Source organism: Euprymna scolopes, chromosome 6 (assembly GCF_053919585.1).
Source record: "Euprymna scolopes isolate OS-2025 chromosome 6, ASM5391958v1, whole genome shotgun sequence".
Taxonomy (NCBI): Eukaryota; Metazoa; Mollusca; class Cephalopoda; order Sepiida; family Sepiolidae; genus Euprymna; species Euprymna scolopes.
Window position 1 is genome coordinate 91,933,925 of NC_136487.1, and position 25,810 is coordinate 91,959,734.

A 25,810-nucleotide genomic window follows, 5' to 3' on the forward strand; every position below is an offset into this window, starting at 1 on the left:
TTGGCTAAAAACAATTCTTTCATCCTCAACTGGGCACTTTTCTACAGGGAGGAGTCGCTTTTTTCACCAATATTTTCAAAAGTCATCCCCTCTTTTCGATTGACTAACCTTGCCTCTTCCGGTTTGATGCTGGGCACAACGGCAAAGACGTTTTTTTTCTTTTCACGTTCTTTTCCTCCTTCGCGGTATGGGTTCTACTACCACTTTAACAGGTAGCTGGGTGTCAATGGGCCATAGGCGCTGATGACTGGAAGCATTTGAACTTCAGGAATGAGCTAGAGATCTGCTGGAGTTACAACAGAAGTAAGGTTGAGTTGCTGGAAGCTGAAGGAGTAAGCTGAAGTCACTGGAAATGTGCCGGAGTTGAAGCCGGGTCAGGAACTGGAGTGGCAGGCTGTGAGGAGGAGACCCTGGAGGCAAGCAGCTGTAGAGAATGGAGTGTGTATCATGTTTTTTTGCCCCTGTTCCCCATGGTGACAATGCTGGCTTGACAAGGTGAGAGTTCTCCTAGCTCCTGAGATGAACTGAAGATTTGCTGTGAGAGCCGCTAGGTTTATGGTAAGCCCTTGATGATACAGGTTCCATGGTCAGTGATAGTGTTGCTCAACAACGAATGACTATAATTAATTTTACACCATATTACTTACAGTTAAAAGTGTCTTCAGTGTTTATTAACTGTATTTTAATTTACGTTCGAAATAAGTCCTTTGTTTTCATTTAGTTTATGAAAGATAAAGTTGTGTTTTCTCGCTGTTTGAAAACGCGCGTCGCTACTTTTAGCACACATGGTCGTAGCATATTTCCAGGAGTGTCAGGTTTTGTTTTTGTTTCTTCTAACCAGCATGTTTTTTTTACAGAATGGGAATAGTGAGCTGAAAAACCATCGCAAGACCCTCTTCTTGGATAATTGATTGTCATTAATTACCAAAGAAACAGTGTGGTGGGCAGTTGTATCAAAGGTTTATGCAGATTTTTGCGAATGTATCTGATAGGATCGTTGAATTGAGTGCAAGTGGGTTTGCAAGATTAATGATAAGATTTGTGGTGTATGTGCCTCTGCATGGTTGGTTGAAAGTAATGAGTGAGTGCAAGTGGATATACACGATTGTTTGTGTTCTTAGTCTGTATGCATATCTGCAGATTCCAAGAGATGAGTGCAAATGATTCTGCACCTGTTGATTGTGTCAGTTATGTTGTGAAATGAATTGTTGAGATTGATGGTACACTAAGGTCTAAGTTAGTTGGACAGGGTTTGCAAGTGAGTTAGTAGAGCCAAGTACAAGTGAGTATACTGGTGTCGGAGCACATTATTCAAAGTGATTGGGTCCTGTGTGTGTGTTGATCGAATCACCGAACGTCCAGTTGTTGAGTTTTTAGTGTGTGTATTGCTGCTTAACTAATCTTAAACTGGTGCAACTTCTTCCATCATGTTAGTTATGTCCATGGATTTTTTTATATATGTCCGTGAGGGTTTGATTGTCTGTATGCGGAGAAATTTAAGAAGAGAGTTGTTGATACTTGCTAAGCTTAATGTTTTACATCTAGCATAAAGTCAAAGGCTCTGTGTTGGTTCTGGGCTGAGTTTGTTGAGATGTTCGATAGTTGTGGTTGGTAAAGTTTGGGAGGAATGTCATTTCTTTGGTAACCGCCTGCCTGAGTCTAAAGATCACATTAGGGTCAGTACTTGTTGTGGAGAGTCAGAAAGACGGTGAAGGTGCCAATCGACCGTACAACTAAGTAGACATAAGACAAAGATGTAACAGCATTTGCAAAGAAGGATGACAAACACAGATGGTTAGTTAAAGACAATTCATATTGTGTTTTATTTTTACCAAGAAAAAAGGTAAAATGCACAGCAATGGATATAGGATCAGCCGGAGCAAGAACTGGCATCTCGTGGGTTGAGGTTCTTGGATCTTTAAGATAGGAACAGGTAACCAGATGTCAGGGAGCACTGTTACAGGTTGCTGGATGTCAGTGGGCATTGGTATGGGTAGCTGAATGTCTGTGAGCACTGGTATGGGTAGCAGGACATCAGTGGGCACTGGAACAGGAAGGTGGACATTACGTCAGGAGAGCTGATGAGTCACTAGAGTCGCTGCAGGAATTGCTCGAAGTTGAAGCAGGATCAGGAACTGAAGTGGCAGGCTGTGAGCGGGAGAACCTAAAGGCAGGCAGCAGTAGAGAGTGCATCATATTCTGTCACCACTGGTTCTCATGGTGACAACCCCTTCATAAGTGTCAAGTTGAAGTGGAAGTTCTTCTAACTCTCGAGCTGAACTGAAGATTTGCTGTGAGAGCTGCTAGCTTTATGGTAAGCCCTTGGTGATACAAGCTCCATGGCCAGTGGATGGTGTCGCTAAACAACAAATGACTATAATCAATTTCACACGATATTACTTACACTTAAAATTTTCTTAAAAGTTTATTAACTGTATTTTAATTTGGGTTCGAAATAATAGTCTTTTGTTTTTATATAGTTTGTGAAAGATGAAGTTGTATTTTCTTGTTGTCGTTTAAAAACAAGCATTGCTATTCTTAGCACATATGTTTGTAGTGTATTTCCAGGTGTGTCAGATTTTGTATCTGTTTCTGCCAACCTGTGTGTTTTCTTTACAAAATGGGAGTGGTGAGCTAGCTAACTATGACAATATCATTAAATAGAGAATGCTTTAAAAAAAGATACAAAAAAAAAATGAGGAAAATATATACCACTGTGAAAGTTTAGAAATTATAATTGTTTCTGTAATTTGTTGTTTACTTGAATTGTCATAATGTGTTTTTTTTTTTTAAAGAAAGACAAAAACAATGCCATTCATGTTTTTTTGTTGATCATTTTTTTTCCTTTCGTTGTGGGGATCGATTTTTTTTTTCTCTAATTGGAGCGACTTTCCAACAGGTGGGGATGAGGATAGGGACAGGGTGCAACAGGCCGGTGTGGAGACCTCCACTGGAGAATCAGGCTATGAAGAGAGGGGCCTCAGAGGTGATAATTGATTCGGGAAATTTTGATATTAAATATTGATTTGTATTGAAAGAGTTTAAAAGCAAGGGGAGCAATTCACATATTGGGATGTTTTTTTCTCCCCATGTGTGGACTATGAACACGAGATGTGGCCACATGCACCAACTTCCGATGCACGGATTGCATTCACTCAGTGTTCAGTTGGGATCGGAGAGCATGGTGGAGCATTGTTTTGTTACTTTGTGGAAATGTAAACCTATGATAGGAATTAATAAATATTTCAATTTTTGTCCATATAGAGGTCCTCTATATTTGTGGCAATGTGGTGTTCACTCATTTCTTCACTCACAGTTTACAAGAACTGCTAGCAGCATAGCATATTTTATGAGAGAGATGTTTGTCGATTCTAATAAAAAAATTATTTTATCATTTACTACAATAAATTTAAAACCTCTAAACTTCTCCCCCTCCACTGATTTGCTTGATAGGACTAACTTAGTATATGAATTTAAATGTCCTTTGGGAAACTGTGTCTCAGACAGTAAAGGTGAAAATAACCCTATATAGTCGAGGAGAGCACCCATGCATCGCTCAGAAACAGTGCTATATTTAACCACATTGCTGCCATTTGTCCCAATTTTGGAAAATTTTATTTGACAACACATCTCTACTTGAACAAACCAATAATAAATGAAAACTTGAAATGCTAGAAGCATTACTAATAAAAACTAAAAAAAAAAACCACTATCAATAAAATAAACTTTACCAATATATTGCTGAAAATGCAATATAACGGTTTGCCAATGTATAAACAGTAATAAAATCTTATCATAAGTAGATATGCTCTCTACACACTTTTTAGGGAGTCAGAAAAAATTATAGAAATGTTTGTAAAGTTTTTATAATAATTAATCAATGAAATAAATATACACGTTATCAAAAAATATATATATATAAATTGTTCAAAAACAATTAACCTATCCCTGACAATGAATCCAGAAGGATTGGAAAGTACTCGGACTTACAACAAATATGGCGATTACTATTATGGTAAAATTTTACACATCGCAAACCGTTATATTGCATGAGATCTAAGCTAAAAATAAAAGTAGATTTTTCCAAGACTACCTACAATGTGTTGTCCGTAAGTCAAAAATAAAAAAAATTGCCCAGTCCAAAAGGATTTCTCATCCTCTGATTAAGGATAGAGCAGATTCCATTATTTGTAGATGCAAAACAGTTGAGATAGCTGGTTCAGATCACAGAGGTAGGTCAAGAAAAACATGAGTGGCAGTGATGAAAATGCACCCGAGAGATAAAAACCTGGTCAGAGATAGATTTCTTTGGAAGTTCACTTCTTAAAGTCATTTAATGCATGCCAATATGTAAAATGAACATTAAACTAAATATAATGATGATGATCCAAGATTTTGATAAACTCATTATGAAATTTTCATCTATATTTTTCCCTTATATCACTTTTCCTATTTATTCGGCTATGCCATATTTGCCAGTGTCATTTTTCCTAAATTTGTACAAATTCATACAACTTTACATCATCATAATTCCTAGGAATATTTTGAGCCTGCTCTTGATCTCTTAAACCAGCATGATATCCAATCAAACTTCACATTGTTGCAAATGAATCTAGGTGAAAATGGCACAAGTAAAAATGAATAAATAGGAAAAAATGGCACAAGCAAAAAGTACAGATGAAAATTTCATAATCTCATAAATCTTACATCAAAATCTTTGATACAATACATAAAGAGAAAACATTAAGATATGAGGACCTTCATCTAAATAACACCCCTCTACAAACCCCCAAAATGAGATTTTACTTTGTCTGTGTAAACACTCTGAAAATAAAAGAATTATCATAGAATTTAGAGTGAGGTATTAGTTTTACATATAAATGTAACATAAAGTGATCCCTATTTTCAGTTCATTCTAACTTTTTAGGACAGTTAACTAAATTTTTTTACCATTAACCCTAAGTTCAAGTTGTTCATCCTAAAATGTAAAACCACACAGAATCTCCTTAAAAAGTAGACCTTGCAAAGAAAAAAATATTTTTTATCTTTCATAGGAAAAAAAAAAAAAAAAAATTAATTAAAAAATTGATTAACTACCTTACAAAGTTAGAATAGCCTGGAAATGGAGTATCATTTTACAGTAAATTTATATATGAAAGTGATTCTTCAATCTACATTCTAAAATAATTGTCTTTTTTCACCAAGTTTTACAGAGTGTTCACATGGAGGATTTAGCTAAAAACGCCCATTTATAATATTAATCTCACCTGTCTATTTAAATGTATGTATGTCTGCCTAAAACTTTTAACAGAGGCAATGAATTTGCACGAGATCGGCATTGTTTTGAAGCGCGACCCTTCGGACGACAAATATCGAAAAATTGGCTAAAAACATTAATTCCTTCACCCTCAACTGGGTACTTTTCTACAGGGCGGGATCACTTTTTTCACCAATACTTTCGAAAGTCATCTCTTTTTTCGATTGACTCGCCTTAATTTAAACCGGTTTGGCGATGGATGCAACGGCAAAGGCGTAACATTTTTTTTTTCTTCACGTTCTTTTCTTTCTTCGCGGGAAGGGTTTTGGCCTGCCTGCCTACTACCCCTTTCTTTTTTTTTTTTTTGCTCAACACACACCTCTAAAAACCCGGGTAATGCTGGGCACCCAGGCTAATTTATAATAATACTGAATTTTTTTTTCTTAACGATTTTCATTTATTGTAAATGCCATATCAAATAACAATTAACGACTAATACCAAATGCAATAGTAGTATCTCTCAAACCTGTATTTATTTCAACTCTTTTTTTTTCCTTTTAAGCTGTCTTTATAACACATAAGAAGAAATGATCGTTTGTCACTTAATTGTTTGGAGTCTTCATTACTGAAAAGTTGTAAAAAGATTACTCTCAAACCTGTATTTATTTCAACTCTTTTTTTTCCTTTTAAGCTGTCTTTATAACACATAAGAAGAAATGATCGTTTGTCACTTAATTGTTTGGAGTCTTCATTACTGAAAAGTTGTAAAAAGATTACTTTGACTAAGGGAGGATTACCATGCAATGAAGTTAGTAGTAGGATCTGTAACGGGTTAGTATATAATAATACACCAAACCGCTGCAAAAATATACAATGAAACAAACAGAAAATGAAGGAATGAAAACGCTGAATAAATTTGAACACGTTTATTTTTCGTAGAAAAATAAAAAGCTAATGTTCATTTCAAAAGATGAAAAATCCAAACGTGAGGAGGAAATGAAAAGGCACACATAAAGCGACTGCTGCTTTATGAAAACGGGGGAGAAAGAAAGGGCGAACGTATGCAGGTCGCTAACCGTCCGCGCACATGTTTTGACGAGGAGTGGCCACTGGTAGTCCGGAGGCGAAATCTGGTGCGACTGGTCAGCTCAAAAGCCACCCGATGAAAGAGGAAGAAAAAGGGGCTGCGCGTGGGACCTTGGTTTTCTGCGCATGCGTTTGGAGAAAAAAAAGGAAGTGACCTCACGCTCGTATGTGTGTACGTATGTGTGGTTAATGCGTATGTGTGCTTGCGTGCGTGCCTGGGGTGTATATACGTAGTTGTGTATATACGTGCGTGCGTGTGGAAAACAAGTTTGGACAATACTCTCCCTCCTGGGGAAAGAAAAAAAGATATATATGTGTATAGAAATGTATTTTTTTTTTTTTTTATATTTATTTTTTTATGTGTGTTTTTAATAAGTAATATATTGTTTGAAATGTTTGGGCCAATGAACTTTTCGCCCAGTTTTTGTTGTTGTTTCTGGTGTATTGTTTCTCGTAGTCTCTTCGTCCGTTTGTGAGTGTGTACTTTCTTGTATTGGACTAGGGGACAAGTGCAATTGTTCGTCTATAAATGCCGGTTTGATTCTGTCAATTGCTATAGTGTCTCTTTTGTCTCTTTTTAAAATAGTGAAATATTTTTCACTTCTGTCGAGAACTAGATAGGGTCCAGAATAATTTGGACAGAGTGGTTTTTTGACCGCGTCGTTCCTGATAAACACGTATTTACAGGTGTGAACGTCCCTTGGAACGAAAATGTTCGTGTCTGTCTTTTTGGTGGGAGTGAATTTTAATTGTGACATTTTACGTTTTAATTCGGTCACGAAGGTTGTCGTTGGGGCAATATTCGCATTGTTTTCGCAGAATTGTCCGGGTAAAATTAAAGCTGATCCGAAAACTAATTCTGCGGGCGTGCTCTGCAAATCTTCCTTCACAGTGTTGCGAATTGCTAAAAGTATGAGCGGCAAATTGTCTGCCCAGTCCGCGCTGTTTTCATTCATCGCTAAAGACGCTTTCAATTGTCTGTGGAAGCGCTCGACCATGCCATTTGCGCACGGATGGTACGCAGTAGTCTTTATGTGTCTGGTTCCCAACAAATTATTAAATTCCGCGAAAAGAGTTGATTGGAACTGTGCGCCCCTGTCTGTTGTGACTACGGAGGGTACTCCGAAAATAGCTATCCAATCCTGTAGGAATACTCTGGCTATCGTTGAGGCTGATGTGTCTCTGACTGCTATTGCTGTCGGCCATCTACTAAATCTATCGACTATAGTAAGGATATGGGTGTGCCCTTTTGAAGTGGGCAAGGGTCCAACTAAGTCAATATGCACATGGGTGAACCTGGCATCAGGTACACTGAAAGTTCCTGCAGGGGATTTGGTGTGCCTGTGTATTTTGTTTTTTTGGCACGGAACGCAAGTTTTGGTCCAACTACGGATGTCCGTATTCATATTTGGCCAAACAAAACGTTCCGCTATTAATTTCACAGTGGCGCGTTTTCCTGGGTGGGACAAATTGTGAAAGTGATTAAAAACTTGTCGTCTGAGGCTCGGTGAAATATACGGGCGAGGTTGTTTTTGCGATACATCGCAGTAGAAGTTTGTTGTTCCGAATGGTGTCGGCATTTCTTCCAGCTTCAGTGAAGTCTTTTCCATTATAGCTGGAAGTGTGGTATCGGCTGATTGCTCTTGTGCTATTAATTCCATACTTAGTGGAGCGGAATTTAAAGAAGCAATCGTTGCGCGAGATAAAGCGTCAGCTACAATGTTCTCGTGTCCTTTTATGTACCGTATATCGGTAGAATATTGGGCAATAAAATCGAGATGTCGAATTTCTCGAGGGCCGTATTTGTCGACCTGTGTGTGTAGAGCAAATGTTAAGGGTTTGTGATCCGTATAGATGGAAAAATTTCTACCCTCGAGCAGATGTTTAAAATGTTTTATTGCAAGGTAAATCGCGAGTAGCTCTCTCGAAAAAGTGCTGTATTTACTCTGCGCCTTGTTTAGCTTTGCCGAGAAGAATGAAATAGGGGTCATTTTGTTGTCGGAAATCTGGTGAATGACTGCACCTACTGCTATTTCAGATGCATCCGTTGTTAGTGTGAGTTTCGTTGTATCGCTCTCTTGGACGTAAGTTAGTTTGGTGAAGTTTTCCAAAGCAGTTTTCGATTTTTCAAAGGCCTGGAGTGCAGGTCCCTCCAAAACTAACTGTTGGTTTTTTGTCCGATTTTTTAACATGTCCGTTAAAGGCGCGAGTAACGTAGAGCAGTTAGGCAAAAAACGTCGGTAATAATTGATTATGCCTACAAAACGGCGTACCTGTCTGACAGATGTCGGTACAGGAAAATCAGAAATAGCGCTTACTTTTTCGGGTAGAGGTGAAATTCCATCCTTGTCAATCAAGTGTCCGAGAAATTTAACTTCTTGTTGGCCGAAAACACATTTATCGGTGTTTATTTTCAGGCCGAAATGTGATAGTCTTTTAAAGGTTTGCTCAAGGTGTTGTCTGTGTTCGTCGAGGTTTCTGCTGGCAATCAAAACATCGTCCACATAAGCGAATATGAAAGGCAGACCTCTGAAAACTTCGTCAATCAAACGTTGAAAAGTTTGGCAGGCGTTTCTAAGCCCGAAAGGCATCCTAAGGAACTCGTAAAGGCCGAATGGTGTTGTTAGTGCAGTTTTATGTATATCTTCTTCTGCGACTGGAATTTGAAAATAGGCTTTTACGAGGTCCAGCTTTGAAAAAATTGTGGCGCCTTGAAGTCCGTTGGCGAAGTCATGGATGTGGGGGATAGGGTATCTATCTGGGATTGTTTTTGCGTTTAAACGCCTGAAATCTCCGCACGGGCGCCATGTGGTGTTATCAGCTTTCTGTACCATGTGGAGTGGTGACGACCAAGCACTTTTCGAGGGCCGTATTATTCCCATCTGGAGTAGGTCTTGAAACTCGGATTTTGCCAATTTGTATCTATCCGGTTTCAAGCGTCTGGGGGTTGAATAGACGGGCGGTCCTGTGGTTTTGATGTAGTGCTTAGCGCTATGCTTGATAGGGTCCGTATTTTTAAACGGCTGGGAGAGTTGAGGATATTTTTGGAGTAGCTGGCGGACGTGTGCATCTTCGGGTAAGGCAGCGCTGATTCCGGTGGTTAAAAATTTTGAAGTGGTTCCTCTCACCGAAATCTTCGTTTCGTTGTCTGTTAACGAATGGTTTGTCATGTCGACAGACAGGTTAAAATGGGCTAAAAAGTCTGCCCCTAATATTGGAGTGGTCACGCTGGCTATGGTGAAATTCCAAACAAAATTCCTTCGCATTCCCAGGTTTAAGTTTAACATTTTCTCTCCAAAAGTGGGTATTTTAGTCCCGTTAGCAGCTTGCAGAGTGAGAAAATGTGTCCCCGTTGGATGGCCATGCGGTGTCGGTATGACGCTGATTTCAGCTCCGGTGTCTATTAAGAAGTTATATCCGTGAATTTTGTCACGGATATAAAACAGACGACCTTTTTTGTGTATTCCAGCTACAGTTGTCGTCGTTACTGGCTGGAAAATTCGTTTCCCTGTGCTGTTTTTTTGAACGCACAGGGTGTAGTGCATCGTCGAGCGTCGGCGCCGAATTTTCTGTGATAGAAGCATATGTTTTGTCTATCACGTGAACCGTGTCGCCTGCTGCTGGAGCTTCTTCGCCTGGTCCTTTGTCGCGTGTTGTTGTAGTTACTGGGGTAACGTCGACATACTTGGAGAACGTCGGCTAATTGTTGTGACAGCTTTTCCACTGTGGACTTTAATTCCGCTAGCTCCTCGTCTCGGGTTTGCACTGGTTGCTGTTGTTGTGCGTACACTTGTCGGCTTCGGGAACTTTCGAGTATCCGGTCAGCTATGTCGGCGAGTTTTTCTAACGTCGTCTCTTCAAACATTGGCGCGAGGATTTGTTTTGCTGTCGCGGGTAGCTTATTCATCCACAAGCTACGCATAATGCTGTCAGACATTTTATTTTCTCCTAACAAGGATTTCATGTGTCGTAGTAACTGCGACGGTGTGCGGTCTCCCAATTCAACTTGTGTGAACAGGTTTCGCAGCATGGCTTCATTAGAAACGCCGGTTCGCTGTAGAATGGCTTGCTTGAGTGTGTCGTATGGGTTTTCTTCAGGCACATTGTCAAGTACATCTATAACCTCTTCCACTATCTCCAAAGGCAGTTTCTCGACGAGATAGCAATAACGCGCTCGTTGTGAGGTAATTCGTTTGGCGTCAAATAAAGCTTGTATTTGGACGAACCATATTTTTGTGTTCGCCGGGTTGAAGGGTGGAATGTTCAATGTCATTGTTTCATGCTGGGTTTCCGTGGGTTGTAGTGACATTATTATTATTTTACTCGTCTTTTGTTCGCGGTTTGACGTTATTCTTCCACGTGGTTGTCCGGTTATTTTCCGTGTGTTTTGTAAATATTTGTGTTAGAGTTCAACACGTGGTTCCTTCAAAAACGTTCATTTCCTTTTAAAGTTCGGGGGTCACCAAATTTGTAACGGGTTAGTATATAATAATACACCAAACCGCTGCAAAAATATACAATGAAACAAACAGAAAATGAAGGAATGAAAACGTTGAATAAATTTGAACACGTTTATTTTTCGTAGAAAAATAAAAAGCTAATGTTCATTTCAAAAGATGAAAAATCCAAACGTGAGGAGGAAATGAAAAGGCACACATAAAGCGACTGCTGCTTTATGAAAACGGGGGAGAAAGAAAGGGCGAACGTATGCAGGTCGCTAACCGTCCGCGCACATGTTTTGACGAGGAGTGGCCACTGGTAGTCCGGAGGCGAAATCTGGTGCGACTGGTCAGCTCAAAAGCCACCCGATGAAAGAGGAAGAAAAAGGGGCTGCGCGTGGGACCTTGGTTTTCTGCGCATGCGTTTGGAGAAAAAAAAGGAAGTGACCTCACGCTCGTATGTGTGTACGTATGTGTGGTTAATGCGTATGTGTGCTTGCGTGCGTGCCTGGGGTGTATATACGTAGTTGTGTATATACGTGCGTGCGCGTGGAAAACAAGTTTGGACAGATCAATCATTATTGTTATTATAACTTTTCAAGAATTAAGCCCCCTGCCCTTTCTCAACAGTTAAATGAACAGTGACCATTTGTTTTTCACATGTGTGTAAAAACTGCTTTGAATGTAATAAAATTTGTAAATAAAAATTATCAAAACAATTTCAGCATGTTAAAAGTATACAGGTTGGTAGATAATTAAATTCTACAGCTTTTTATTTAAGTAACTTGTTTTTTTTTCTTGATTGTTAAATGTTCTGTACTTTTATCAAGTGAATAAATACTTGGAGCCCATTAATTCTAATATATTAAATATTAAATTGTTTTGAACTATAAAATTGATTTCAAATAATTTTCATTTATTTTTTATTGTTGCTTATTTTTTAATTCATGTTTTGAAGCATAAATTATACATCTATGATGTCACGTTATAGGTATGATCATTTTGTTATGGTAATGTTTTAAGCTCTATTTATAAGAAAGTCAAACAAGTCAGTTAGTAGAACCTCAAATTAGAGATCTCAAGGTTTGGATTTTGATTTCCAATCATGGCATCTGTTTTATTTGTTGGGAATTTATTATTTAATTTACTATTAATGCAATATTCTCAATTTCTAAAATATCTCTGATATTTTGAAAGGAAATAAATTCTGTAATGTGTGTATTATGTTTTTAAAAAATTGTGAATGGCAAACAAAATCTCTAGTTAATCAGATATATTTTTAAAATAAAATTAATCTTAGTCGGATTTATGCCTTCTCTCATTTGCAAAACCATAATTAGAATTTGGCGCAATAACAACTTTAAAACAAAATGGTTGGCAAAACAATAAAAATAAATTAAAAATACGAACTTAACAAGATTATTTTTCATTAAAAATAATCTTGTTAATCTTTATCACAAATTTTGTATTTTTAATTTATTTTTTTAATCTTTTTATTTTAGTTACCAATTATCAAGGCCCAAATCCACTTGAGGATAAAGGTTAATGGATTGCCAGTTTAATCATGGAAAATATTATATAACGTTGGCATGTGTTGGACAGCTTTTAGAAATTGATTTCCAAACTAATCTATCTCTGGTCAGATCTTTATTTATTTCATTGCTGGTTAGCAGAAGTTACTGAACTTACTTCATTGATTTTTAACTCTTGCGATCATATCAGCACCATATTTTATGGTGGATTGTAGAGGGTTCTTTTATCATATGTATTGCAGATCCAGTTGTTTTGGTTAAAATGTTGAAAAGTAAGATGGCTTTTAGAAATTGATTTCTAAACTATCACTGGCCAAGTCTTCTATTTTGCTTTCTCTCAAACTTATTCTCATCTCTTCTTATAATTTCTTTAATTGCATCCCATGACAAAGGCAGGTGAAATATTTGTATTATAAATTGTGAAAAAAAATATTTTTTTCTATTTTCAGTAATTAATGATGGATATTGAAATACGTTGGCTTGTTATCATGTAAGTATGATTATGAGGATTCATAATACATTATTTTTTTATTTTACAGTTAGTCTTGAGCAGCCTGTTGTTTCTACAATTTATTTTACACACACTTTTGTATTTCAGTTCTCTTACAATAATGAAAAACAATTTCATACACAAACCGGGAAAACAAAAGTAGCAAATCAAATACATCCACAAATAAACTTATGCCAAATCATTGTGATAATGTGGGGGTAGACATTTTGGAATAAAGAGTCCTTTTATGAACCAGAAATGTTTTCATTGTAGAAAAGTCGACATGAGAAAAGATTTCTGAGAATGGAAAAATAAAGATCAGACAGAAAAATAATTGATAAAAATGATATTGGGTAATTTAATCAATAATATTTTGAAAAATTAAAAAAAAAATGACAACAAATTAGTAATACTTTTCCAAAAAAATTCTTGACAAACTGTAGGACACATTGCTTTGTCAATAATTTTTGGGGAAAAATATTGCTAATTTAATGGATATGATATTATTACAGATATTTTATTTATGGGATGAATCAATACTATTTATGAGTTATTCAAAATTTCTGATGAACTATATTCTGTATTATAGAACTAAAATGAAACAAAACTACAAATAATTCCTCTCGGATCGACTCAGTATATGCTTCATCTGTAAAAGAAAATGTTAGTCTAACGTTTAGTTTGAAAAGACCTTTCATTCATTCTGCAATTAAAACTGTGACTAGAGAGACTACAAAATTCCAAATAAATTTCTCAAGTTCAGCAGAAATTATCTTAATTGTAAAGAAAAGTCTTGGTATATTACGAGCATGTGCGCAGATTTTTCAACAGATTTAAACAAAGTTTTTCATGATCATAAATACTCCTAATGGCAGAAGTGTTTCCTAAATTAAATAGAGGAGAAATAAGGGCAGCGGTGGTGTCATCGTCGTCATCGTCGTCGTTGTCGTCATTATCATCATTGTCATCATCATCATCATCATCATCATCATCAGCAGCAGCAGCAGCAGCACCACCACCACCACCACCACCACCACCACCATCATCATCATCATCATCATCATCAGTAGTTTAACATCTGTTTTAGAGGCTAGCATGTGCAGCAAAGTTTTTAGAAATTTGCTTCCAAGCTTACCTGGTTTTTATTTATCGTCCTTTCTCTCAAATCAACCCTTATTACTTCCTCCTATGTATCTCTTTCCAAATGACCTTGCTACCTCAACTGTTCTACTTTTAACAAGTACTTTTATGAGACAACTTCATGTGTATATGTGTATATTAATCACATCAATGTAACTTTGAGAATTAAACATTGAACAATTTTTGTTTATTTATTATTTCAATCAAAAAATAAGATGACATAGTGTTGGAATGTGGAAGTCGAGAAGGGTTTGAAAGGAAAGTGAAAAAGATGGAGTGAATAGAGAAAAGCTTTAGTAAATAAGAATATGTATCTGGTGGCAAAGACAGCAAGGAGAGCAGTCTACAAAGCCAGGGCTAAAATGAAAGCTGAACAAGCTAGGTTTTCAGATATACTACAAAGAGATGACTCCGCTAAACAGATGGCAAGAACAATCATGGATATTGTTGGAGTAAAGTAAATTCAAAATGATATTGGGATATTAGCAACAAATGAACGATGCTTTGAAATGAGAGCTTGTTAATGCTGAGTTTTCATAGGATCCAAGAAAATTTCAAAGTTACAGAAGCAGTATTTTGTCCAGTTATAAGGTGTAAATGGTATGGGAAGCTGTTAGTAAAATCATTATCATATCATATAAATCTGAAGGTTCTATTAGCATTGGTTTCCCCAATATTTTTTACTCAGAATTCTTTTTAGAAAAGCATTGGGTACTTGTGGGAAGGACCATGTGAAGATTGCTAACATCCTTAGTGAAAGTGATTTTGTCAAATGAACTGGATTCAAACTTGGAACTCCTAGGTGTCAGTTCATGTTATTAACCACTTGACTACTGTCATCTTCCTGGGAAGTTCATAAAATGAAGAAGGGTTCATAAAATGAAGAAGGGTTAAGAACTGCCATACCTTTAGGTGTTGTTGCAGGAATGCTGCATGTGAAATATGCATTGTGATGATCACAGACTTGACAAATTGTTATGATATGATGAGAGTGTTCTGTATAGAGTTTGATCAGTGTTCTGTATAGAGTTTGTTGCATTTTTTTTTTTTATTTTGTATGGGTTGTCTTGTAAAGGTGCCTTATGCTTATAATTTAGTGCCTGCCTTTGAAATCTATTTGTTAAATTGGAGATGTGGAAGGATGCTATGGAAATTAAAATCCTGCAAGTGTATGTTAATAAGACCTAAGTGATGATTAGGGGTTGTAGAGTTGGAAAGCAGTCAGAAACAGAAATTTTCCCTGTTAAGAAAGGAAATTGAGACCAACACAATTTTTTGTAGTATTAGTAAGCATTGAGTAAATAAAAAATGCAGTGGGATTATAAAGTAGGTTGGGAAATGGTAACCAGTTTGTGTGGAAGTGGTGTATTGAGCAATGCTTACTGCTTGTAAAACATCACCACAGCAGTATTTTTGTATGAGTTTATTAGAGAAACGCTAATAAAATACTGTCAAGAAAATTGATTCATCTATAACTTTACTAAACTTATATATATGTGTATTTTGTTTTTATAATTTTTTATTCGTGAGACTTTTACAAAAAATAAATATTGTAAAACCATTTTTACATTTTAGTTGAGCACAGGAAAGATAGCTGTATATTTAAGTTGATTTGAAAGCATACATTGGTGAGAATTTTGTCAAATTCAGTTTTAAAAACTAACGAAGGAATACCATTTAAGGTAATATATAAGTAAAATAGTGTGCCCATTGTGATTCAATTTACATTAAAAAATTTTAACATTTAAATCAGTTTTGAAGATTTTTCATGTAACTATCCAAAAAGTTCTTTCAAAATCCATAAAAAAGCACGACATCGACCAAATTTTATTGAAAAAAATTGTTCATTTTTTCCCCAATTTGACTGTTTTGGTAACAGTAGTATCAATGATAGTAGCATCAAGCAGTTTGTAAAACAAAGGCTGTGGTTTAAAAATCACAGCCTTTGTTTTACAAAATTGTTATTTGTGAATTCATGAACGAATTTGGAAAATTTAAAGCATGAATATCGCAAATATTCTTAACGTGAAAAAGTGGTAAGAATGCATTTGAGAGAAGAGAGATAAAGACGTGGGTCAGTTTTGAAGTCAATTTCTAAAATATGGCAAACAGGCCAGCATATAAAACAGATGTCAAACCAAATATAATGATGATAATAATCAAATATTTATTGAAATCGAAAAGGCAACAGCATATAATATAACAAATTTAAAAAATCCTATTTAATTTATTTTTATAAACATCAACCAAAATGCTTTTCAGTTTTTTTCATTAACAAAAGAAAAATGTTTTCCTAACCTTTGCTCTCACATTAAACCGACAGCATAAGATCAGCCCTCCCCTCCTACATTTGTCACATAAATCTCTACTCACGGTTTCTTTATAAGCTGGTCTGCTAATATTGTAAGCATGCCAGAATATCAAGCTGCTAACGTTTTTCTGTTTCATTTTGGCTTGATCAGTTTATCTGGATAAGAACATCTTTTCTCGGTTTTAATAATAATTTTGTAATAATGTTATTTAATTAATAATTTAATAAGAGATTAATGTAGTTTGTTTGAAGCATTGTTTAGTGTGTGTATAAAAGAAATTTAAATTTATAAAAGGCAATACAATGCAAAGGTTTAATGGAGAGACATAAACTGAAGCAAATTAAGATCTGATGGTGGAATAAGTTATGCAGATTCCCCTTTATTGATCATTTTAATATTTTACATGTATTGTATTTTCTTCCTTGAGTCAGGTGATCAGGTGGAGTATCCATGTTTTCTTTCTCTATCTTCTTTTATTATATAGATCTCAAACGTCTGTTAGTGTGTATGTTTTTATGTCTCACTAAAACTTTCAACACATGCATCGGACCAGATCGAGACCAGTACCATCTGAAAAAGCCATCCCTCTGCCACATAATATGTGAAAATTAGAAAAACGATCAATTATTTTGTATAGAAATAAAGTTTTAAACGAAGGGAGTGTCTGAAAAATTGTGTCTTTCTAAACGACTTCAAAAACTATGCGTGCATTATTTTTTCAATTCATTTAAATAACAGAATTTCCAACGTTATTTCACTCTCAGCCTCGTGGAGCAGTGGATTGGGAAGTTGCGTCGTAAGCTATAGTTTTCACGTTACAGGTAACGGTTGTCTTTTTTTTCTTTTTTTTTTTGGCATTTAAATACTTTACTTATAAACTGAAGGTTAAGTTTTCCAAAAGACAAATTTTCTATCATTGACATTTTTTTTTTTTTTTTTACAGTTTTAACATTATAATAGGGTTAAAAGATTTTTGTATTATTTATTTGCCATTTTTTATCAGCGGTTAACTAATCATTTTTATAATGGTTTCTACTATATTAAAAACAATTTCCTTATTGCGATTTTTTTATCAGAGGTTTAAAAAAAAACAGCATCATCCCCCGTCTAATTTTTTAAAAAATTTTTCAAAAGTCATTATTTGGACATTTCAAAGGGGTTCACACTTTTTAGTTACAATGTTATAGTAAATCGATCCCCAATTTTGTAAACACGAAAAGGAATTATTGTGCTTTGTTTTTTGGTACTTGTGCACTTTTGCTACTGTGCTGAAATAATAATGTTATGGAAAGGAGAAGTTATTTTGTAACTATTCTGTGCTTCCACCTAACAATTTAATAATAAAAAAAAGATATCGTGAAACTTGAATTTAATCTTAAAAATAGCACGATATCAAAAGTGCATAAGCATCATTTTTTTTTTCCTATTTTTTTTTCTATTTTGTAAACACAGAAGGGTTTTTCGGGTGTACTGAAAACGAATATCAGTTTTTACAAAGTCATTCATGCCTCACGACCTCAACATACGTTTTAAAGTCAATATTTCAAAGGCCGATAATGTTGTAAATGCACCGTGGGCCAGAGCATTACAAGTTCGAGCCTGGTTACTGCAGCTAATTTTTTTTTTTTTGTCCTCACATTTTTTAGGGTGTTGGTTATTTTATTTATTTATTTATTTTTTTTTTTTTACACTTGTACGGATACTTGCTCGATTGAAACATTCTTTTTTAGGGCTGGGTTGCTCAATAGCCTTACTATACTGCCTCTCCACACCTGGCAACGCTGGGTACCCCCGCTAGTATTGTTATATTTCTGGAAATATTTATTCGTCAAACATGTGTTTAGCTTTTAGACATGTTTACTGGGGGTTTTTCAAGAACACAATACATGTAAAATATTTTTAAAAATCTTGATACGCATATTATATAAATAAAGGTGAATGTGCATAACTTATTCCACCAGATTTTTTTGTTATTAACGCATCTATTTATTGTAGCCAATGGGCACTCGTTTATCAGGTAAAGGTAATTCAGCCTTTAATTTACCTGTTTCTTTGTCCTTTTTGGTGGGGATCGGGTTTATTTTTTCTTTGTATTGGAACTGACCTAGTTTTAATTTAATTAAACATCCAAAATATATTGAAAGTGAATCTATTAGGTTGTCCGGAAAATAATGGCCATTTCAGGAAGTCTGTTTTGAAATTGGATTTTATCATAGGATTTTTATTATATTTCAGGTAAACATCAACATGATTATTGATTTATGTGTGCTCTTTAATAATTTCTTACTTTTTTCTTTCAAAAAAACGTTTTATGAGCGAATGAGCCCATAATTTGGAATATGAGAAAAGAAGACTTACGATTACTTTTCCTGCATGAGTTTAAGCTTGGTAACAATGCTTCTCAAACAACTGCAAATATCAATAGGCATGAGGAGAAGGCATCACAAGTGATAGAACAGTACAAAGGTGGTTTAAGAAATTTCGTAGTGGTGATGAGAGCCTTAAAGATGAAGAAGGTAGAGGACGGTCATCTAATCTTGACAATGAAAATTTGAGAGCCATTGTTGAGCAAAACCCACGGCAAAGTGTCAGGGAAATGTCTCGGGAACTTGGTGTCAGCAGTTCAACAGTGTCGGACCCTCTGAAGCAAATTGGCAAGGTGAAAAAGCTCGACAAATGGGTCCCACATGAGCTCAATGAAAATCAACAAGCTCAACGTTTTGAAGTGTGTTCGATGCTCTTTTTGCGAAACATTAATGATCCATTTCTTGACCGAATAGTTACTTGTGTCCTTTATGATAATCGGAAACGATCAGGTCAATGGCTTGATTGTGATGAACCACCCAAACATTTTCCAAAGCCAAAGTTTCACCAACAGAAGATTATGCTGACTGTTTGGTGGTGTGCAATTGGTGTTATTCATTACAGCTTTCTGGGTGCTAATCAGAGCATCACGGCAGAGGTTTACTGCAATCAACTCGAAGAAATGCATCATCATTTACAAAAATTGAGACCTGCATTAGTGAATAGGCGTGGTCCAATCATGCTCCACGATAATGCACGGCCTCATGTTGCGAGAATGACACTGCAGAAATTCAGAGACTTGGGATACGAAACTTTACCACATCCTCCTTATTCTCCAGATCTTTCACCCACGGACTACCATTTTTTCAAGCATTTAGCCGCTTTTTTAAGCAACAAAACTTTCTGATCTAATGCAGAGGTTGAATCTTTTTTCAAAGATTTCTTAGCATCTAAGCCAAAGAGTTTTATCAACGAGGCATAAATGATCTAGTAGATAGATGGCAAAAATGCATGGCTGTTCAAGGATCATACTTTGACTAATTTCAATGTGTAGTGTCACCTATTTGATTAATAAATCCCTTTTCTCTAAAATTGGCCATTATTTTCCGGACAACCTAATACATTGCTTAATACACCATCATATCTTAATTTGCTTCAATTTATGTCTATCCGCAACCTGTATTGCCTTCTATAAATTTAAATTTTCTATATGGATACTTCTGCAGTTTAAATCCCATTTTTCCATGACTCGACGTTTTTTCCATCACTCGACGTTTTTTCCATCACTCGACGTTTTTTCCATCACTCGACGATGCCCAGCAGATGACGAAAACCAGCCCAGAAAATGCTGAGTGAGCTTATTCATTGAGAAACTGAATGGCAAAAAGAGACACAAGCGAACAGACAACACCAAATTAGAAGAAAAAAAAAGAAAAAGGAAGAGTTTCATTGTGCTTCAAACAACAAGCCTTTATTCTTGTGACAAGGAAGGAAAATGAAATACTTTCCTTCAATCAACAAGAACTACTAAGGAAATAGCCTATAATCTGGAGACCACAAGTTGCCCCCCCCCCCCAAGTGTAACCCTAACCCCCACAATAAATGTAAAATATAAAAAAAGAAATTTTTGCAGGAAATGCTTCGTCGGCTGCTTACAAAAAAAAAAAATTAAAACTTTTCTTTGGAAAAAAACTAAAAAATTGTTACAAAATACAAAAAAGAATACACCTTTTCTTTGAAAACAAAAGTTTTACAATAAATATATATTTCCCAAAAATAAAAATAAAATAATTGTTCTTTGTTAAAGCAAAACAAATACTTTTTCATTAATTCAAAGAAAAATAACTTTTCATACAAAAAAAAAAATAGAAAAAAAATATTTGCTCACTAATTGAAAGAAACAAATCTTTTATTACCAAGAATGACAAAAAAAAAACAAAAACAGTTGACAATAATAAAAAAATAAAACAGTAAATTTTATGAGTTTATTATGGTAGGTTTTTTATTTTATTTATTCACTTTTGTTTTTGTTTTTGTATTGACTTCTGTTCACTTATTATAATCCAGCAGTTTTCGTCGTTCACCAGGCATTGCCAAGCAAGACTCATGGAAAAACATGATTTAAATTGCAGAAGTACCCCTATATGTAATAATTTAATGACCAAATGATGTGGTAGTAATTCAATTTTAACTATTAAAAAATTCCATTAAAATCAATTTGGTTAAAAAACATTTTTTTTAATCAAAAATATTTATGGGATTTAAAAACATTAAATTTCTTTAATTGTAAAGCCAAAGTTTTAGAATGAAATGTATTCCGTCATTGAATTGTCTTTTAAAAGTAATTAAGAGAAAATAAAAAAACCTATGTGGATGGGAGAAGCACAATCACTGAAACAAAAGTAAAAAGATTGTCGGGCAATGTCGAATAAATACAGCTAGTATAATACATATATTCATTTTTTTTGTTTCAGTTCTTCAGTCATGTTGGTATTAGGGAAAGATTGTATTGATATCCATGAATATCTCCATAGAGATACAGGGTGTCAACCATGCCCAGGTTGTACAAAAGGAACTGGAATTAACCTAACACAGGTAAGTATATAAAACAAAGTTAAATAAAAAAAAAATTAAATAATGAATTGTGAAATTTTCTTGAATATTACAAATCTGTTGAAATTTATTTGATTGAAACATAACTTTACTCAATTGTTCAAATATTAGTAAAAGTTGAATTTTATTTTATTACTTCAAACTGTAGTTGCATAAAAGAATGTAATCTCTAATATCAATTATGTTTTTAAAGCACTAACAAAAATATGCTCCTTAGACTATTAATTAATAATGTCAAAATAATTTCCAACATTATCAATGATGTTTATTCATTTTTTATTATTGCTTATGTTTGAATTTATGTTTTGACATTTGACATAAATCATAAATCTGTGACATCATGCCAAAGCTATGATTTTTTGTTAAGGTTGTGTTTTAAGCACTATTTATAAGAAAGTGAAGATTTTAACGTTTTGGTTTTAATTTTAGGTTATTTGTTTATTTAGTATTAATGCAATGTTCTCCATTTCGAAAAATAAGATCTCTAATATTTAAAAATGAGAAAAATTCCACAATGTATCCATTAAATTTTAAATAATTTTTGCAATATGTGTATTATCTTTAAAAATAAGTTTCACAGACAAAGTCTCTATTTACATAAGTTTGAGAGACAAAATCTTTATTTATATAAGACTAGCCTAGATGCCCAGCATTGCCATGGTGTTTTGAGGTGTGTGTCAAGCAAAAAAAAAAGTTGTAGTAGGCAAGCAGGTTCGAATCCGTACCACGAAAGAAGCAAAGAACATAAAAAAAAAAAAAAATCTGATTTTTGCTGTTGCACCATTTCCAAACCGGAAGTGACATAGGTTTAAATTAAGGCTAGACAATCAAAAAGAGGAGATGATTTTCGAAAATATCCACGAAAAAAGTGACTCTTCCCGGTAGAAAAGTGCCCAGTTGAGGGTGAAGGAATTAATGATTTTAGCCAATTTTTCGATATTTGTTGTCCAAAGGGTCGAGCTTCAAAATGATACAAATCTTGTGAAAATTCATTGCCTCTGTCGAAAGTTTTAGGCAGACATACAAATATGCATACATACATGCATACATGATGGCAGCAAATTCGTTTTCGAACATTGCTATTACTTGATATAGCACATATATAAAAATAAAAAGAATAGATATACAGAAACATGAAAACAAATCAGTGATGGGCTGCATGAAGGTGGCTTTTAAGCCCTGCCAAACTCTGGCATTCTTTGGCATACCTTGTGCAGACATGTGCGCCACTAGCAGCACATTCTTGATGGTCACTTCTATGTATAATCAAATGCTGCTTCAAACCACCTGCTGTTTCGCAAGTCCGCCCGCAGTTGACACAAGTTAGATCTGGCAACACAAGATTGCTTTGTGGCTCACTGCACTGATGAGTCGTCTGGTGGCTTATCAGCCCAACTCTGCTCAAACATAATCTTCCGCACACCTCACACTCCAGACCAATTTGGCGCCCCAGCCCATCCACTGCTTCTTGCCCCCTCACATTCATAACCGTACAAGTGGCAGGTGCATGCAGAATTTAATTCCGCACTTAATTTTACTGCGGGATAGTTCTTTTGGATTTGTCTTTTTACCCAACTTTGTCTGGTTTTGTTTCTCCAATGTGTTGGGGACCCAGCTCCCCTTTTATTAGGGGAGTATCCAAATGGAAGCAATTGTCTGATATGTCGGTGAAAACCGACATTGACCAAACATTCATCGCTTTCTGGATGTTCCCATGGCCGGGAATTGCTCATTAGTTTCACATCAGTTTCGGAAAAGTCGAATCAACACGTGAGAAGCCGAAATGGCAATAATTTTGTAAAAGTCGTTGTAAATAAATCTAGACATGACGCACGTTCACAAATCCTAGATATTATTATCTAGGGGGTATATAAACACTTCTAAGCGATAGTATGAAATAATTTTATCTTACCTAGGGTAGGTAATGTACAGCATGTTACCTAAGGACGGGTAATATACAACACATATTCAAACTAATTTTACCTACACTAAAACGGGTAATTTAAATACATATATGAAACAATTTCACATACTTTTTGACCCCAAAACGGACATTATTCTCTCCAACCCAACCCCCAAAAGAGAACTCAAGAGCACGTTTAAAGTTAAGATAATCATGCTTCTTTCTACCCACCACTACAACCATCACATCATTCCCGGGGCGATGCAGGGTATTCTTCTAATATATATTTCCACCTATCTCATTCAATCTTAAGCAATGCCAGGTATTTTGCTAGTATATATTCTCACCTATTTCATTAAATCCCGGGCCACGCCAGGTATTCTGCTAGTATATATCTCCATCAATCTCATTAAATCCTGGGCGATGCAAGGTATTCTGCTAGTATATATTTCAATCAATCTCATTCAATCCTAGGCAACGCCAGGTATTCTGCTAGTATATATTTGCATCTATCTTATTCGATCCCAGGTGCCCGTGTATTCTGCTAGCATACATTTGCATATATCTCATTCAATCCCGGGTGACTCCAGGTATTCTGCTAGTATATATTTTGACCTATCTCATTGGATCCCATAATTCTTGGATATGTTACTAATTTCGACAATCATTTTTCATGATTCAACCCACATTATCCCTCCCTTTTACAAAAATAATAACTTTGATACATTGTCTGTGTTGTTTATTTCATTACAAACGCACGAATCAAATAACTCACATTTCATAGTAATGTTAACTTGTAAACGGTTTCTGCCATTTTCGGGACTGACTTCATATCCCCCACCCCACCGTTAAAAATATACATGAAATAAAGCATTCAGTGATCCATTCAACTGATTTTTGGTATCAGCAGTTCAGCCATGTGATTTTTGGAATATGACATCTTATGTCACTGTAGTACATCATGAATATATTATATGCATCTTTTTTAACAGAAGTTAATGACATCATCAATTGAGTTGAACACGTCAGACTATCATCCCCTCCTACTCAAAAATTAGGAGATTATGTCTGGGATCTCACTAAATCCATTAACTCACATTTAGTATAATATTAAAATCTGTAAGTATAAGGCTTTACAGAAACAACCACTGATTAACTCATAATATGCCTCCCTTTCCCTTTCCCTCCTTACTCGCTTATATAATGTTTTGGATTACAATTCAGACGATTGAGAAATGCATTGTTTACATTTTATAATATAGCAACTCGATCCTCGTCTGTAATTATTTTCAATCACTCATAATTTTATTTTTCCCTCTTTGATTTTCGTGTAAATTTGGAATTTTATGTTTTGAAATGCGATAATTACATTGGCACCAATTTTTCGACTCGAAAATTAATATTTAACTCTGAGTTATAATATCAAGTTAGCCTTCGAAAGTGATTAATGTAAGCATTAAAAGTCGCCATTAAAGGGAGCTGACGTCACATCCGGTCATTAGTCAGCATTTTTTCAAAAATGTATAAAATAACATTAGCAATAGTATTATGTAGTATTTAACGTTAAAATTTCACTAAATCTTATGACTCCATATGCAGAAAAACGGCCAGATGACCAACTTAGACTTGACCGTTCCGGCCAATTTTTCAATATTATTTTTCCAAAGGTCTAAACTATAAAACAATACCAAGTTTGTCAATTTTCGTCCCCTGTGTCGAAAATTATAGGCAGACATACATACATACATACATACATACATACATACATACATACATACACACACACTAACAAACAGGTGAGATTTATATAATAGATTATTGATATTATTAATTAAAGTACTTTATTTATTTGGAAGTATTTCTACATAATAGCAATAATAATTAAAGTCATGGTATATATATGATTAGTAGAGAAGAGATGTTTAAACTCATATTGAAGGTTATCTCTCTCTCTCTCTCTCTCTCTCTCTCTCTCTCTCTCTAATATATATATATATATATATATATATATATATATATATATATAATGTATGTAACATTGTGATCATGGAATTTTTTCCTAAAAATAGTGTGCCAGGTTTATGATGTACAAACAACTTTTTTTAAATAACATCAGAAGAATTGCATCTGATGAGTTCATTAGTTAGAAGATATCAATGAAAATATAAGATCACGGACTTGTCTACCTGTTAATGAAACAGCTATAATGAGAAAATTCACAATGGAATAAAAGAAAGGTATGAAAAAACTGTAAGTCTGAGATTTAGCAAAATTTTATTATATATATATATATATATATATATATATATCATAACTTTTTGCGATATCGGAATTAGTATTGAAATCAAACAAAAAGATTTGTGCATGATTTTCAGTTCCAAAAATAATACATTCATTTAATTTTTTTATTGCTTAAAACTTAATTTTCCATTGCTGGTACTACTAATAAAATGATAAATATGCATTGATTTTAAACTACCAGTAAAACTAAGATCATCTTCCTTGCCTCCCGAATGTGTATTTTTATATTTGTTAAAATATATGCACACATTACATAGTTTTTACGGTAATCTGAAAAAAAAAACAACAACAACTCTATAGTTAAATATTTAGAGATTTTAAAAGAATTAGAATAGAAAATTTAGGACAATTCAATCCAATAACTGACCAAAGCTTTATATTTGGTAGGAAAAATATAAACATTTTTTCACAGAGAGAAGGCAAAGAATAGTTC

General features: G+C 34.8%; 1 protein-coding gene across 5 annotated transcripts in view; it reads left to right on the top strand.

Annotated features, from left to right (window-relative positions):
• Nucleotides 1-25,810, top strand: part of LOC145277785 (uncharacterized) — a 138,273-nt gene that overhangs the window by 48,541 nt on the left and 63,922 nt on the right. For all 5 annotated transcript variants that reach the window (XM_080129545.1, XM_080129547.1, XM_080129546.1 and 2 more), the window contains exons 2-3: nt 12,764-12,804; nt 21,035-21,155. In XM_080129545.1, the coding sequence (XP_079985671.1) occupies nt 12,770-12,804; nt 21,035-21,155 (156 nt within the window). In that variant the 5' untranslated portion in view covers nt 12,764-12,769. The remainder of the gene's footprint in view (nt 1-12,763; nt 12,805-21,034; nt 21,156-25,810) is intronic.